At 35.6% G+C, this 15983-nt stretch overlaps 1 protein-coding gene across 3 annotated transcripts in view; it reads right to left on the bottom strand.

Moving 5' to 3' along the window:
- Positions 1–15983, bottom strand: part of LOC126753234 (chaoptin) — a 307991-nt gene that overhangs the window by 95328 nt on the left and 196680 nt on the right. For all 3 annotated transcript variants that reach the window (XM_050464489.1, XM_050464490.1, XM_050464491.1), the window contains one exon: positions 7288–7715. In XM_050464489.1, the coding sequence (XP_050320446.1) occupies positions 7288–7715 (428 nt within the window). The remainder of the gene's footprint in view (positions 1–7287; positions 7716–15983) is intronic.

Below are 15983 nucleotides of genomic sequence, written 5' to 3'. Positions count from 1 at the left end.
ACAAAGATAAAGAGTCTTCCTCTATACTATAGTGGAACAAGGAGGAGTGAAAGTGAGAGAAAATGAGATATTGAGAGAAGGAAGTGAGAGTATGCACGATAGAGAGAAAGACACAGAGATGTAACAGAAGGCAAAGTGCAACGAAAGGTAATGGTAAAAAGAAATATATAAGCAAAGATAAAGGTCTCTTAAAGTGTGAAATTCTCCATTATATAGTCTTTAGTCGAGAGTTAAGCTAAGAATCTCTACACTTACATATATATAAATATCTTATTATAAAGGCTATATTTTCTAAAGAGCCCTGGAAAGTAAATGATTTTACTTTACTATCAGACTATCAAAATTCTCTCGCAAAGATCGCACCAAGTATCTTGGGGTAGTCTTGGAGAGCAAATGCTTTATATGCGTGTAGGCAGATATGGGGACTCTCTCCCTTCCTCATGCAGGAAAAAAATAGCCGGTGGAAAGGGTTGAGGTCTTTCCAATGACATTGAACTGGTACTAAACCTGTCACCTATAGGCCTCTGAAAACTGCGCAGCAAAATAGGCGAGACCTGTCAACCTCATTAGACGTAAAGGTATGTTGCCAAGTACAACACTCTAAACATCTAATGGTGCGGGAATATACTATAATGCACTTTTAGGCTGCAGAATCACTGAAATATTTCAAGCTGAGGAATTGCAACGGATCTCCCTTTAATGCACCTGCAGGCAATTCAAGAATCAACATCTACTAGATACTACTGCGTTCACTCTTATCAAATATCAGCTAGAAATGTCTTAGGAAGCAGGGCAGCAGTGGAAGGTGTTGCCTGAAGCAAGCAACTTTACTTTTACTGGGAGTCCGGCCACAAAGGCATCGAGAGCAATGAAATAGTGGACGAGTTTGCCAAGAATAGTATAAAGCTAACATCCGAAAACGTGACCAACATGGGGTAACCCATGCATTGTCTTTACGCCGATCTCGACAGAAGCACGGTAAAGAAAACTAACCTACGTTGGAACGAGCTACCTGGGAGCAGGACTGCAAAAGTCATGTGCAAAACTATAGATCTGAAGTACACAAAATTCCTATTGGCACTCGGTAGAAGAGACTGAAGGAATATGATGGGAGGAATTACTGGTCCGGCATTGGCAAGACTACGCTGTAAGCATCTGGGACCCCCACAGTATGATACACTGGAGAAGGTATCGATAGTGAGGACGCAGAGTCTGTTAAAATTCGCGTCAAGCGTAATCATTATAAAAGATGACTACTTCTCTTCGACCTGAGAATTGAACTCCATTTGGTGTCGCAAAGGACCAAAACTGGTCTAATCGTGATATACTGGCCTACCAGTTTAAGCTAACCTTACTTAACCTATAGCTGGTAGCACGTCTTAATTTCAGCGTATTATCTCAATAAGTTTACTTAAGCTTAAAAACGGTTTCGATCGGTGGACATCCATTATACTATTTAGTCATAGTAAGGATCATCGTTGGAGTTAATACTCACTAAGCATGCGATAAGGCCGAAAATTTTGTCGAAAGTTAATTGTCAAAATTGAATGGAGGAAAGTGAGGAGGAAACATCCAGCCACTTTCGCCTCCATTATTCAGTTTATTTTAACCCATAACCCTGTATTGATTAAGATCAAATATAATAACTCTACGGAGCTTGAAATATTTCGAGCTGCATGTTTTAGATTTCATGTGGTCTAATTAGATTATATAGTTGTGGTCCTAAGATATTAGCACTATCACGTACCTCATCACCTCTTGCCCACTTTCAATAACAAATTTTCTTATCTAGATAATTTAATTTCAGGACAAATTTAACAGCTTGATTCCACCTTTCGCATGAAACACATCTACAAAACTATTCTGCACTTATGCAGAAAACACCACAGACTTTTCAAAAGCTTCGTCCAGCGACATCTTTTGGACAACTTTCAGAGCTTTCCTAATCAGTTTTGCTGTCATGATCGCTGATGGCCTTATTTCGAAACAGTCAGTTAGTTTATCTAGCCTCTGTGCTTTCAATCTTTTTCACCATAGCTGTCATTGGCTTTGATCAGCAGAAGATCAATGAAAGTTACTATAAGCTTTACTAAGCTTGGGTCAATCATGTCAATATTTTTTCTGCTTTTAAAACCAGCTAAGCATTTTTGCGATTTGGAGAACAAAATCGTATCACTAACCAACGCTTTCGGTTTTCGACTTGAGCATTAGTAAAGCTTTTTCAAGAATGAATAGTTTAAAACTTGAAATTGAAAAAAATAATGAAAAAAATGTTTTTTTTTGGCAAATCTATGTATGTTCATAATGAATATGTGAATAACAAAACATAAAAGAACTAGCCGAATGCCTAATGTGCGAGAAACGATTAAAATGGAAAGTTCAAAGAGCAGCAAAAGGTCAGAAAAGGCAAGAAACAACACTATGTATATTGTAATTGAGCAAGCCAAAAAGAAAATTGAATATATGGAAACAACGAGAAATGTTACCAATTGCAACAACTTATGCACGAAACCACGCAGCACAGTATTAAAGAGCAACAAGGCCAAAGGCCGTAAAGCATTACTTCGGATACAAGACATGACAAGCAACGGCGGCAACACAAATACAGCGGTCATAAACAATGGTGAAGGCAAAAAACAACAAGAAATCGTAAACTTCAACATTTTTGCTAGAAATGTTGCAGTCGAAACGGAAACGGAAGTGGAAAACAACCGGTCAAAAGGTGGAACAGTCAAGCGCACGAATAAGCAACGAGGGAAGGAGGCGTTAAACGACAAACCGGCAAGGGTTGGAGAAAACTACAAAACAAGTGGATGCGCTGCCAAATAGACCTTGAGCGAGCACACTGAAATGAATGAAGGAAAAACATGTCGAGAGACATGAGTACAAGCGGAGGTGAGTGGAGGGCAAGCGAAAATCAAGCGGCCAAGTCGACAACAATTTCATTTCGAAACTAATTGGCAAACTTAAATACAAAACTTAATTTAGTGCTGTCGGACAATGCGCCAACGAAGCGAATGAAAGCGCTTGGAAGACAGTGCAAGGGATTTGTTTGGTTGTGGGGGTTAAGCACAATGTGAAGGTGATGGTTGAAGGCTGCGTTTAGCAATGCGACCGGCGTCAGGCAGCGCAAAGCTTAAAGTGGGCAACGGAACAGGAAACGGCTGATTTTGGCGTAAAGCTAGATTAGCTGATGGCGCTAGTTGAGCGAGAGATGGAGAGTAGAGATACTCTAGACAGATATATTTATATATTTTTATTGTTGTGTATTTGTAGGTGTGTCCGCTTTTGTAGTGCAGTTAGCATTGTGTAAACGGCGTCAGTTGGCTGTTGTGTCTTGCCTTGTTTCAGCTAATTCTTTTGGATTTAATTTGTTTTGGTTTTTGTGCGAATTTTGTACGGCGAATATTGCAGCTTTACGCTGAGTGTTCCAAGGAAATAAATAAACAAATCGTAGGGTCTTTCAGTTGCGTCTTTATTTCAATTTTAATTGCGTTATATCAGATTAAAGAACTCCAATAATATTTTAGTTTTTAATACTTGGAAGGTATCCTCCTTCGTAGTCTTTCTGTAAGCCCTTTTTATTTGTCCTAAAACCTTTCATTATCTTAACTTTAGCACGTCCGTTGCGAAAACTTTAATTTTTAAAGTTTTTAACATTAATTTAAATGAAGTTAGTGGTGAAGTAGTGGGTTTGGCAAGAGGTATGTAAATGCCAATCAAAGACTGCTTGATTTCCGTATCTTTTTAGGGTCTGACGAGAGTTTTCTAATCACCCCAATACAACCAAAGAACGCTTGCTTTTCCCATTCAGAACGAATTCATATGTCGTCACCATAAAATTGGGTATGTGTCTCAGTACAAATAATATAAAAATACAACAAACAGAATTTAAAAGGGTACTTTTGGAAAGTTTAGCAAAATTACAGGCGTAAAAAGATACAAATTTCGAAAAATTGGCTCGTTAAGGTTAGAGTGTGACTTTTCTAAATTATCACATAATCTATGATTGCCTCTTTTTAGATAGTTCTTCTTGAGTATGATTTGTTTTGCCAAGGTAGCTCAAACTGTTTGACTTAATTTAAGTCCGGAAGGAAGCTTTCTGAAACAATCGAAGTCTGCCTTTTCCCATTTGAAAAAAAACGATATTTTTTCGCCCTAAATTTGGATATGTGTCGACTGAAGAGTGGCAACGTACTAAAACTGTAAGATTGTCTACAAATAGTATCATGTTTGTAAAGCGTGGCTTATTAAGTATCCAACTGTTTTAAATTAATTACAAAATTTGTCAATTTGATATACCTAAATTTAGAGTGCGACTTCACTAAAATACCACAGGATTTCTTCTTGTCTACTTTTATCTAAAAATTTCTCAAAATTGATTTGCCAAGCCGTCAGACAAGGTAGCTCAGAATGTCTGACTGATTTTAAGCTTTGATGAGAGATACCAAAGCTTCCCAATACAATCAGAGATTTTCTCCACCAAAAAGTATTTAAATTTTGTTACTATATATTTAGGTATGTGTCTTAGCTAAAAATATGAAAACGTAAGATGGCCTGAAAATAAGATCATGTTTAGTGTTATTGATATACTTTTTGTTAAAAAATTAAAAATGATCTGGTATGCCTTCAGAGAAGTTAGCTCAGATTTTCTGAGTTATTTTATATTTATTCGACAAGAGGTAGCTAGGCCTCTCAACGTCTTGTTTTTCGTCAACGGTAAAATAAAGAATTTTCTTACCATAAATTTTGGTATGTGTCTTAGCTAAAGATTGTCTAAAAGTAGGATCGCGTTTGGAAAAATTGACGAAAAATTGGAGCCTATTTTGAAAGATAGTCTTTAAACTAAGAGACTTATTTGGGCTTTGTCATCAGAACTACCATTTATGTGATACGCCTAAAGACTGGAATTGAAATTGGAGTGTGATAAATTGGTAAAGTATAAAGTTTCCCTTCAGAAAACTACATTTATTTGCCTTCCATCTTTGTAATCTCATCTCTTTTTTGCTTAATTAAAAAAAACTTGAAGACGAATAAAAATCTGATATTCACAACCTATGCTCAAATTTGAAACCGTTTTGTCCGGCATCCCATCAACTCATTCCTTTTCTTTTCCATACAATTTCAATTTACACGCTATCATCACTTTTTGCTCCCTCCTTCATCAATTCTATTAACACAAAAGTGGTAAAATATCTGCTTAAAAATTTGAGCCTTCAGAAATTTGTTCATTTTATCCTTCCACTTCGCTCCTTCTATTATTTATGTGTAGCCGGCAAGTAACCCACTTTAATTTGCTTATTGTAAGGCTGTCCACTGATTTCTCTTTTCTTTTTCCCTCAAACTTGTGTCGCACTTAACCCTTCCCTTGGCAGGCGTACATCAATGAATGCTCGGCACTGACCGAGAAACCGGTAGAAAGACAAAAAAATAAAAAAGAATCATGAAAAGGATCCGACAATAAGATTTATGATGATGAAGTGTTGTAGAAGATTTTAATTGTTGCCAAAGTTTGTGTTCAAGTAAGGTCGGCTGATTGGAGCATGCAAAAAGGGAAAATTGAATTTTTGTGCTGGCTAGGCATACATTTTCCGCTTGATGAAAAATTAATTTGGGTAAATATTAAAATTGGGAACTTTAAATTGCTGCATATTAGAAATAAATTCTCTATAAATATGTGATGAGCATAAAATTTTAGTTGAAATTTGTCGGCAAATTAATGCAAAGACAATACCAAGGAGCTGGCAGAATATTTAAACAGCCAGTGTATGTACATGGATGTTTAAGGTGCTGCCACCCAGTATTTAAAACAATGAATTGTTTTTTAAAATTTAAGTAATAAAAATACGAATTTAGTGAATTTAGAAAAAATTTTGCAAAAAACAGCTTTCATATTACAGTATATTCATATAAATAAAATTCTAGGGTTGCCAAGTGGTTTGATAAATAAAATAAAAAATTTTCGAAAGTTAGAAACAACTACGAATATTTGTGCACATAATTGTTATTTTCGAAAACAAAATTAATGGAGTTGCCACCTTTTTGTTTCGTAAAGTTTTGTTAAATAAATTATAGAAAATTCATTCAGAGTGCTGCAACTGTAGCTGAGTTTTGTTGACATTATAAAATTTTCCACTTTTGACCTAAAAAAAATTACCTAGTAGGGTTGCCACCAATTTTGTGGAAAACATTTTATTAAAAATTTCAGCTGAATTTTGTGAACACTATAAAAAATTATAACATTTCTCAACTGTTGACAATTTTTAAATGTGCGTTGCCAGATGTAAAGAAAATAGCAACATTTATAGTAGAAGCAGTCGGTTCAACATTTTTCTACATTATTAAAAATGCTAACGAAATAAAAATTACAAAAATATTTAATTATTTGGAAATGTTGCCACTTAGTTCAGAGGTGCCATTTAGTCAAGAAAATATAAACTCATAATTCGGGTCAAATACCTAAAATAAAAAAAATTAATAGGGTTGCAACCTATTTCTTTTGAAAATTTTTTTTAGAAATGTTTTAGAGAGTTCAGTAGGAAGCCTGCAGCTTTAGCTGAATTTTGTTAAAAATAAAAAAATATAACATATTTTAACTTTTGATAAATTTTTACTATGGGTTACCAGATGCAAAAAATAGCAACATTTATAAAAAAAGTAGTAGGTTTTACCATTTTTCTACAATTTTAAAAATGCTAATGAACCAAAAATAACAAAAAGTTAATTTAATGAGAAGTGTTGCCACCTAGTCCAGAGGTGCCAACTCGTTATGTAAATAAAAACTTAATTTTGGAAACATGTAAATATCATAACTCAGCGCAAATAACTAAAATAAAATAAAAAATTATTTATCAGTGTTGCCACTATTTTTTTTTTGTAAAATTGTATTAACTCACTCATAGAAAAAGACTAACTGCATTTGTTTTAAGGTGAGGAAACGCGTCGAAATTATATATTAAATAATTTACTTAAAAAAAACACGATTTTAACGTCAATTCCGAAAAAAATGTGACAGGGTTGCCAACGTACACTAATATCTTGAAATTTCGACAAACCAGTGACAAAGTGTTAAAACAATAAGATATTTCTTAAAAAAAAGTATTATATCATGGACGAAAAGTACTTAACTAGTTAATAGTAGGGTTGCCACCATACAAAAATTTTAAATATTCAAAAATAAAAATACAAAACAATTAAAATATAAAGAAAACTCATGTTACTCAAAAATTTTTCAAGTTTTATCCGTATACCAAAATTTAATTAAATTCACATAACCAACTCACTCACCTGGAAATTTGTACAGCGCCACTTCGTTACAATTGATTTCGATCAGTGTCGACGTCTCGTTCGGCAAACCGGCACACTGACACATACTATTCAGCGGACACGCATACAAAATATCCTGTTGTTGGCCATTTAGCAGCGCCGAAAAGCTGCCACCCGCCATTACGCCACCATTCCCACTTGGTGGCGGCACAGCTGGCGGTGGACCACGTGCCGCCACAGCCGCAGCTGACGCCGCCGCGCTACGTGGTGCACGTAAATGTGTGTAGGTGGCAATAAATGTCGGCGTATTGAGGGCGGGTGGGTTATGCGCGTCAGGGCCGAGTATGCCGGGACCGCCGCCATCGAATTTCCAACATTCGCCCGTGTGACGGAACCAATAAAGCAAGGAGATGGAGATTATGAGCAATTGTGGACGTTGATGTGCCATCCTGGAAGAGAGAAAGGGAGCGGAATAAAATGCGTTAATATTTATTATTTATATTTTTTTTTATTAATTTAAGTTTAAAGTTTTTTTTAAATATTTTATTTTTTTAATTAGTTTTTATTTGACAAATTTTTATTATTTATAAGTTTTTAAATAATTAAAAAAATTTCAAATATTAATTTTTCAAATTTCAGAGATAATTTGTTTTTATTCTTTTTCTTAAAACTTCTAGTTATCAAAATATTTTAAAGCCTGTGACAGTCTGCTTTTAACACAAATTTAATATTCTGAAACTTTCCAAACAACTTTCCCCAACAAATAACACCACTAGGTTATTATTTAATGCTGTTCTTGTTATTTTAGTAAATATATTGTTCTAATGTATGTATGTATGTTCCTAGCAACACTTGTTATTTTTGTAATTTACCAAACGTGCGCGTGGTGCCAAAATATGGATAAAGTTTTCAGGTGCCTCAGGTGCCCAGGCCTTCAAAGTATATACACACACACATACATACATATATCGACAGCGTGGAATTAAAAAAGTTATAAATAAGGTAGGCAGTCTGCTTATCAGCAAGTGATATTTAATGAATGTAAATAAAATACCAAGCAGCAATAAGGCAAAGTATGAGCACAATGGAGGCAGCGCCTTAAAGTATGCCTCACTTTAATTAAGTTAGCGCCAATATAAAGGAAGAAAAGTTTTTTGCGCTGTTATAGTATACAGTTATACATATAATTCATGACACTATACCAAACAACCTTCATCAACTTGCTGGCTGACCGGCAGCGGTGGCGCTATCGCTAACACTATCAGCTTCATTGCATTATTTGAGGCAAGCAGAAGGCAGCTCAGTGACAGGCTGTTGAAAAAGCAGAGCAGTAGCGATGCTGAATTCTCATTAACATGCGAAAGAAATAACAACAAAAAACTGATAACAACAAAAATAACAACAATCATAATGTCATTCTACACCAACCTAGCAGGAGCATCAACACAGCTTGCCTCCAAGAATAAGCAGGAGCAACTTGTTTATATTAATTTTAATTTTTTGTTTTCATTTTATGTTTTCAAGTGCGCTATTTTAGCTTACGCTTTATACATATATAGTACTTTCTTGTAATTTTTAAACATTTTCCTTAAGCAAGTCCAAACAGCTCCTCCTAACCCCACTTTCCTTGCCACAACTTTATGTGTGACACTTGCTGTACTTCATCTGTTATCCTTCTTGCGCTCATAAACCCTGTCCATTTAGCATTTATAATGAATTATCCTGCAGCTGCAGGAACTTTTTCCTATTTTTTGTCCTCCGCAATCATTATAAAACCGGCGGGCAATTTGTGTGTGAGCAGAAGTTGGCTGTTGTCTCAGCGCTCGTCTGTCAACTGCTTGTCAACGCGCGGCGCACACACATACGGTGTGGCTTGCAGCTGCCACCGCGGCACTGACCACTTTGCTGCCAGCTGGTTTAGCTGGTTCAGCGTTTTGCTTTTTTGTTTTAATTTTTTTATATTTGCTTCCCGCTGTTTCCAGCGGGTGGCTTAAAATATACAGAACGCGCTGTGATATAAAAACTAAAATAGAAATTAAGTAAATTAGAAATTTGTTGAACATTGCATAAGAGTAGGAGACAAATTGGCTGGGGAGTGGAAAAAACAGTTTCAGAAGTAAGCTTTCGCAGAGCTTCTAGAGAACATTCGCAAAGCTTCCAGAGAACTTTCGCAGAGCTTTCAGAAAGCTTTCACAGATCTTTTGTTGGGTGATATGAGGGTAAATATAAAAGGGTTGACAAAAAGTTTTACATCACAGCCAATTAAAGTCTTTAGAAAATATTTTTTATGCGTGGATTGAAGGGTTGAAAGAAAGAGATATATTTCTACAAGACGATTCATATGAGTTCGACTTCGAAAAACGTAGTCACGCTTTAGTCCTCAACCAGAGCCTTGTTTGCTCTCGGAATAAATTATTTCAATATCGGGTTACCGTCTCTTCTTGTTTGACTCAATGAAATTCTTTAGATAATAACAGTCTTACTTTTTATTGGAGGCTTCTCCATTACGAAACTGAAATATGAGTTCGACTATATGTTTTCAAGTACTCAACAAGATCTAGTCATGGTAGCCACATGTCATCAAAAAGTTCCTGCAGCAAATCAATATTTTATTGTTCCTTTTTTTACCTTTCAAATGTCTATAAGAGGTTCCTTTTATTTTTAAGCCCCTTTTCGACATTTCAACATCTATTAATAAACAACTTACAATATTTCTCACGCTATGCCTAATACGAAAGTACGCTTTGAGCATAGAATAGTAGAAGAGGAATATTAATCGAGTTCGGTATTCGACGCTATGGGCTTGTTTTCTTCATTTCAAACTGACTGGTCTGACCGAATAGGTTAGGTTAATCTGGTAGATCATTAAGCCAGGCATAGACCAGTTTTGAAACTTTGCGATACCAGATGGAGTTAAGTTACTTGGTACATGAGGAGCAGTCATATATTCCAACAGACTCTCTTCTAGTGTAATATGCCGTGGAGACCCCAGATGTTTACAGCGTAGTTTTGCAAATTCGGGACAAGTGCTTAAGAGATACTGCATTGTGTACACGGGATTTTTGCAGTTTTGCAGTTTTTTCTTTACCATGGCTTCTGTCGAGATCGTCATATAGACAATGAAGGGGTTCTCAATGTTAATCACGTTTTCGGACGATAGCCGTACACCATTTTTGAAAATATAGATATATAATATATTTCATTTCCCTCGATATCTTTGTGGCCTGGTACCAAGTAGAAATGAAGTTGCTTGCATCTGGTAACACTTTAATCTACTGCCCTGCTTCCCAAGGTTACTACCTTGATTTGTCTTGGCTGTCTATGTTGATTTTGACTTTGGAATTGCCTGCAGGTGCCTCAGAGGCAAACTCCGCAGCTTTCGCAATTCCAAAGACCTCAACATTATATATACTGCAGTGGTCCGGCAACTCGAAAGATTGCCTTACGCCTAACTCTAGACAGTATATTCTTGTACTGACTCTATCGTCCATTTTCGAGGCAGCTGTATAGATGTTTAGAGTTTTGCGCGTAGAAAAGATATCTTTAACCAGTCCATTTTTTCGAATGTTAACTTATTAATTAATTCTTTCAATTTTTAAAGCTGGAGTCATAATGTGTTTGAGCATTAAAACTAATGAGTTCAAATGTTTATTCTCTTGCAGCCAGTAGTCGTCCAATTTGATGCGCATAGCTTGAAATCATTATTGAAATTACTTTTCCAAAATCTAGCCTAATATAGTTTAAGCAGTTGTCTGTTAGAAAGTTAGTGTTTAGAACGATATAAAGAGATTTGTTAAAAATATTGTCTTTTCACATTTGTTTGGTTAAGGATGCAAAGTGTTGACTTCAGTGGTTTTCATAGTAGAACCATAAAATATGCTGCTTGGACAAATTATAAAAATGTACTCTTAGGACCTTTTAATGCCATTTGATCAAATTTGATACGTTTAGTGCTTGAGAATATTGGTGTTGGAATCAAAGGGATAGCAGAAGTGTTCAATATCTCGTATGAGTCGACTCAAGGTAGTTTGGTTAATATTTTGGGTATTTAGAGTGTCATTGCTACACTCATAACAAAAAACCAGAAGTTCTTGGAAAACCGACGTCGAATAGAAATCATAAAAGAGATGCTAATTTTTGGTGGAAAGACGTGGGTTTATGAATATGAGGTAGAAACTGTTTGACAATCTACCGAATGGGCAAAATGAGTCGGAACCGATAAGCAAAAACTCGCTAAAGGCAAGAGGTCATACCAGGAAAGACCTGTAACAAGCCTATGAAAAATTTTATTTAATCTTGGCACATTTTTATTGGGTCAAAAGCTTATTTTGAAAGCTTTAGTAAAAATCATTATTAATGAACATGAAAATGTGTCAATCTGTTTCAATTTCAGATAGTATATTAAATTTTCAGTTCCATTGTTTTCGCTTTTTAGCATTGGTTGGCCTAGACGTTCTGTCATTGTGAGAAGCAATTATTGAGCTATACTTCAAAGAGCTGTTCACTGATTTTTTTAGTGGATATAGAATTAAAAGCAGTCAAACTGTGGAATACTACTTGTACCACCTTTTTTTATTCAGCAGAGGATATAACTTGCCTCGAATAGACTTTGAACTATTCATAACTCGTGTGATCCGCTGAGCTGTTTTCATCCTTATGAATCCAAAGAAATGCTTGTTTTGACGGCACGGGGCTTTTTTTGTATCATAAAACAGTATTTGAAACTAAGAAAGTCTCTGAACGCAAAAACATACTTGGTGTGGAGACGAGTCCTACCAGTGTAAGATTTTTTGGGTCGAAAAAAGGTGTCTAAAACTGAGCAGCAGTAAACTGAATGGCTTCAAACATAAGTTCAATCGAATTGAGATTACCATTTGTAGCTGCGCTTGTTTGTACCCCTTTCACTTAGGCTCAACTGAGCTACCTAACAGCATATTATAAATAAAGAGCGATAATAATAAAATAGGCCAATGTGTTTAAGCTATAAAAATTATACCAAAGTACCTATATCTGCCCCACAAAAATATGATTTAAATAGCTTAAATCCACAGCAACAACAACTGCGAGAGCTGGAAAAAGTATTCGTCATGCACCTTTGACAGCTGTCAAAACACGCCAGTGTTTGCATAACTTAAAGCGCATTAGCACATTTTTCGCTTTATGCGCCACGAGGGACTACTTTTCAGGGACATCTGTTTTATTTAAATGCGCACTCTCGCTTTCACCTTCACTTCTAGCTATTTTCACCTTTTTCGTGGCACTAAACACACACACACACACCTATATAGATATGTGTATATAGTTACAATACTTTTAGCACATTTATTGCGGCGCGCAGCGACCACAAGTGGGCAGTTGGCTACCACTGGGCGAGACCTTGACTCTGTTTTGACGCTGCCGAATGGCCGCCAAAGCGCTGGCGCCTAGCAAGTGCTTGTTGTTGTACAACACAAATAGGATACTCAACAAAAGGCAGAGAAAATGTTTAATATTGTGAATGAAAGTGCTTCAAATGAAAGAGAAAACCTGAAAATATCAAAAAAAAAGGGTGCAACAACAACAAAAGCAAAAAAAAAATTAAAAATATAAAAAATATAATTAAGCTCGCCGCGCTGTAAAATGGTGTATGGAAAACTTTTTGTGCGCATTCATTTTTATAATCTTCACGGTTGTGCGTTGCACACACGCTTGACGTGCCACTCAGCAATTACTTCGAGCACTCGTAAAGCATAAAATATAATTTGTGCGCATTAAATGCACTAGGGGCGCCAATATCGCTGAGCCACTTCACAACTACATACGCAAGCTTATATTATTTTATTATAATTTTTATAATTTTCTCTTTCTATGCAGCGCATTTTAGTGCCTACACTCTGCTACCGAACTGTTGCTGGGGGGTCGAGCGCTTGAAATTTTGCGATTGCTGGTGTGCTGCACATGAGTGTACTAAATGTACATATATGTATGTATATAAATCACAGAATTTTCTTTCACCCAGCGCGCGTAAAGTTTTATGCGATACGCGTATTGCCACTGGCAAGTATTTATGTCAACGCTTGCACTAATTTCTATAAAAAAAAATTATTGGCGCAAAAGTCCATTACTAAACTGCGCGTAATTTGGAAAACCCTTACACCGTTTAATGACGCTTAGCGTGTTAAATTTATTGCATTTCCCTGCAGGCGGAAATATCACCGGAAGCCATATTTTATACGTGTCGTTTAGTGTACGTAGCTTCTTAACGGTGAATTCGAACGCAACACCTGCATAAATGACTCCAGCGCACATTTAAAATAATTTTACACTCAACTGCATAACCACATACCCTTTCAGTTATTAAGTAAATACCGTTCTGCTCAAGCGTGGAACTTGCATGCTGGGGTGTCATTATCGTAATCGTAAAATTGAAATTATTTCTATTTGCCAACAGTTTCCTGCAGTTTTGCTATTTTTCAATTATGAACAGATTTCTGTTCAGTATTGCAGGAATGCGTTGCAAGTGCTGCGGGTACTCAGTTTGCTGAGTTTAGGTTTCTATATAAAAGTATTCTCAACTATAAATAGAAGCTGAATTTTCGTGGTGCGCAACGAAAATTTCATATATGCTACCCTGGAATTTTTTTTATAAAATCGGTATGAGTTTCGGGTAATTTTTCCAATTTTAGATATCCGAAATTTTTGATGTTTAGCAGTATCATCAAAAACTTCGGTTACATAAAATAGGCAAAACTATCCGAAATTTATACTGATTAATCCAAAAATTTCAAGGCGCTGAGGTGTGAGTTTTGAGTAGTTTTACCTACTTCCAATAACCGAAATTTTTGCTATTTGGCAGCATTACGAAGTATGTAGCGATTTCTAGGAAATTTTTTTCACAAACTAGGCTTAAGTTTTGGGTAGTTTTACTATATAAAATAAGTACAAATTATTCAATTTCATTACAAAATTGTCGTTTTCCAATTGGAACTTTTCGTGCGCTTTTGCCGTTTATGGTCCTAATAATCATTCTCCTGTGCTCACTCTACGTCGAATAGTTTGAAATTTCGAGCTGCATTTTCTTTACATAATGTTCAGGTACCAGTAAGGTTACGAACTGCTCGAAGTAATGAAAATATTGCTGCCGTTCAGGCAAGTGTTACTGAAGACCGCAATTTGTCGATTTCAAGAAGTTCTTATGAATTGGGACTGTATCAAACTCCAACCTGGCGGATCAAGAGCTGAAGTCATTTGACCCCCGTTAACGTCATCAGTTTGCTGATTTTGCCGTGGAACAACTTGAAAACGATATCGATTTGTTTTAAGAAAATCATCTTCTCCGATGAGGCTCACTTTCATCTGCGTGGTGCGGTAAATAAACAAAACTGTCGATTCTGACCCAAGCAAATCTACAATTTATTCATAAACTACCTTTACATTCACCTAATCGACAGTTTGGTGTGGTTTTTAAATTGAGGAATCATCGGTTCGTCCTTCTTTCGAAATGAAGCTGCTGACACCATTACTGTCAATAGAGAGCGATATATAGTAGATCGACGATAACTAACTTTTTTTTAATTGAAAGAAGTTGATGTTGACAACAACTGATTCCAACAAGACGGGGCTACACTCTACACAGAACGTGCAGTAACCGAATTATTACGTAAAAGTTTGGAGATTCGATTATTTTAGGAAATTTTGACATTGAATGGCCTCCAACAAGTTGTCATTTAACACCCTTAGGCTACTACTTGTGGAGTTGTTTGAAGTCACTGATCGTTAGCAATAAACCAGAATATTTTTATGCTTTAAAAGTTAATATTGAATATGCTATTCATGACACACGACTTGATTTAGTGGAAAAAGTACTCGAAGATTGGGTTCATTGAATGCGTTCCTGCAGAAGAAGTCGTGTAGGCCATTTGATGTTATATTAACAGCTTAATTGTATCGATTGTACTTTACGCTTGATAAAAAAATTTGAAGTTTCTTAACAATTTGTGTGCGTTTTTTTGTAATCATATCACTCTTATTAGAAAACTATATACTAAAATAGTACTGCACATATTTTACTTAGAATGTTTAAGTAAAAAATGTTCAGCACTTGAACTAGAGATATACGGACGACTTTTTCGATAGAAGAATATTGTGAAATATCCGCATTATATCCTATTTTTAGAAACAAAAACAGCGTGTCAGTTAATGAAAAATAATTATTAGTGAAGCTATTAATACAAGTAGCTACTTTTGCTTTTGCATATCACCGGGAACCTATCAGATAATGGAAGACTTAGAGCTTTTTATCGGAACCGAATGTTAAGGTATGAAGTGGGATTAATTAATCCAAACTCAAAATTTACTGAGTTTGATAAAATAAAAATGCGGTTAGAACTTTAAAATATGTGCTTCCCGGCACCATGTCTTAATATCAAATAAAGACGATATAGTAGAGGACAGCTTTTATTGTTGCTCTTGATCTAATATGCTACTGGGCTATCGCCTGATTGAAATAGAAACACATTTAGTCTCAAAGTGCTTGTGGATGATCTTAAAAAAAAAACGAAAAAAAAATAAAAAAAAAAAAACTTAAAATGGTTTGAATGAAGAGAACCTAAGAGAAAACAAACAAGTATAATTAAATAACAAAAGAAGCCAAGAGGTGGGCCTCCTTGTTGGGAGGTGTTCGTAATTGTTTCTTCATCCAAGAATGCTTGTTAAAGAAAACCACAATTTATCAACTG

The sequence above is a fragment of the Bactrocera neohumeralis genome, chromosome 3 (genome assembly GCF_024586455.1).
Source record: "Bactrocera neohumeralis isolate Rockhampton chromosome 3, APGP_CSIRO_Bneo_wtdbg2-racon-allhic-juicebox.fasta_v2, whole genome shotgun sequence".
Classification (NCBI taxonomy): domain Eukaryota; kingdom Metazoa; phylum Arthropoda; class Insecta; order Diptera; family Tephritidae; genus Bactrocera; species Bactrocera neohumeralis.
The sequence above is the reverse complement of the archived record's forward strand: the minus strand, read 5'-3'. Positions and strand labels throughout refer to the sequence as shown.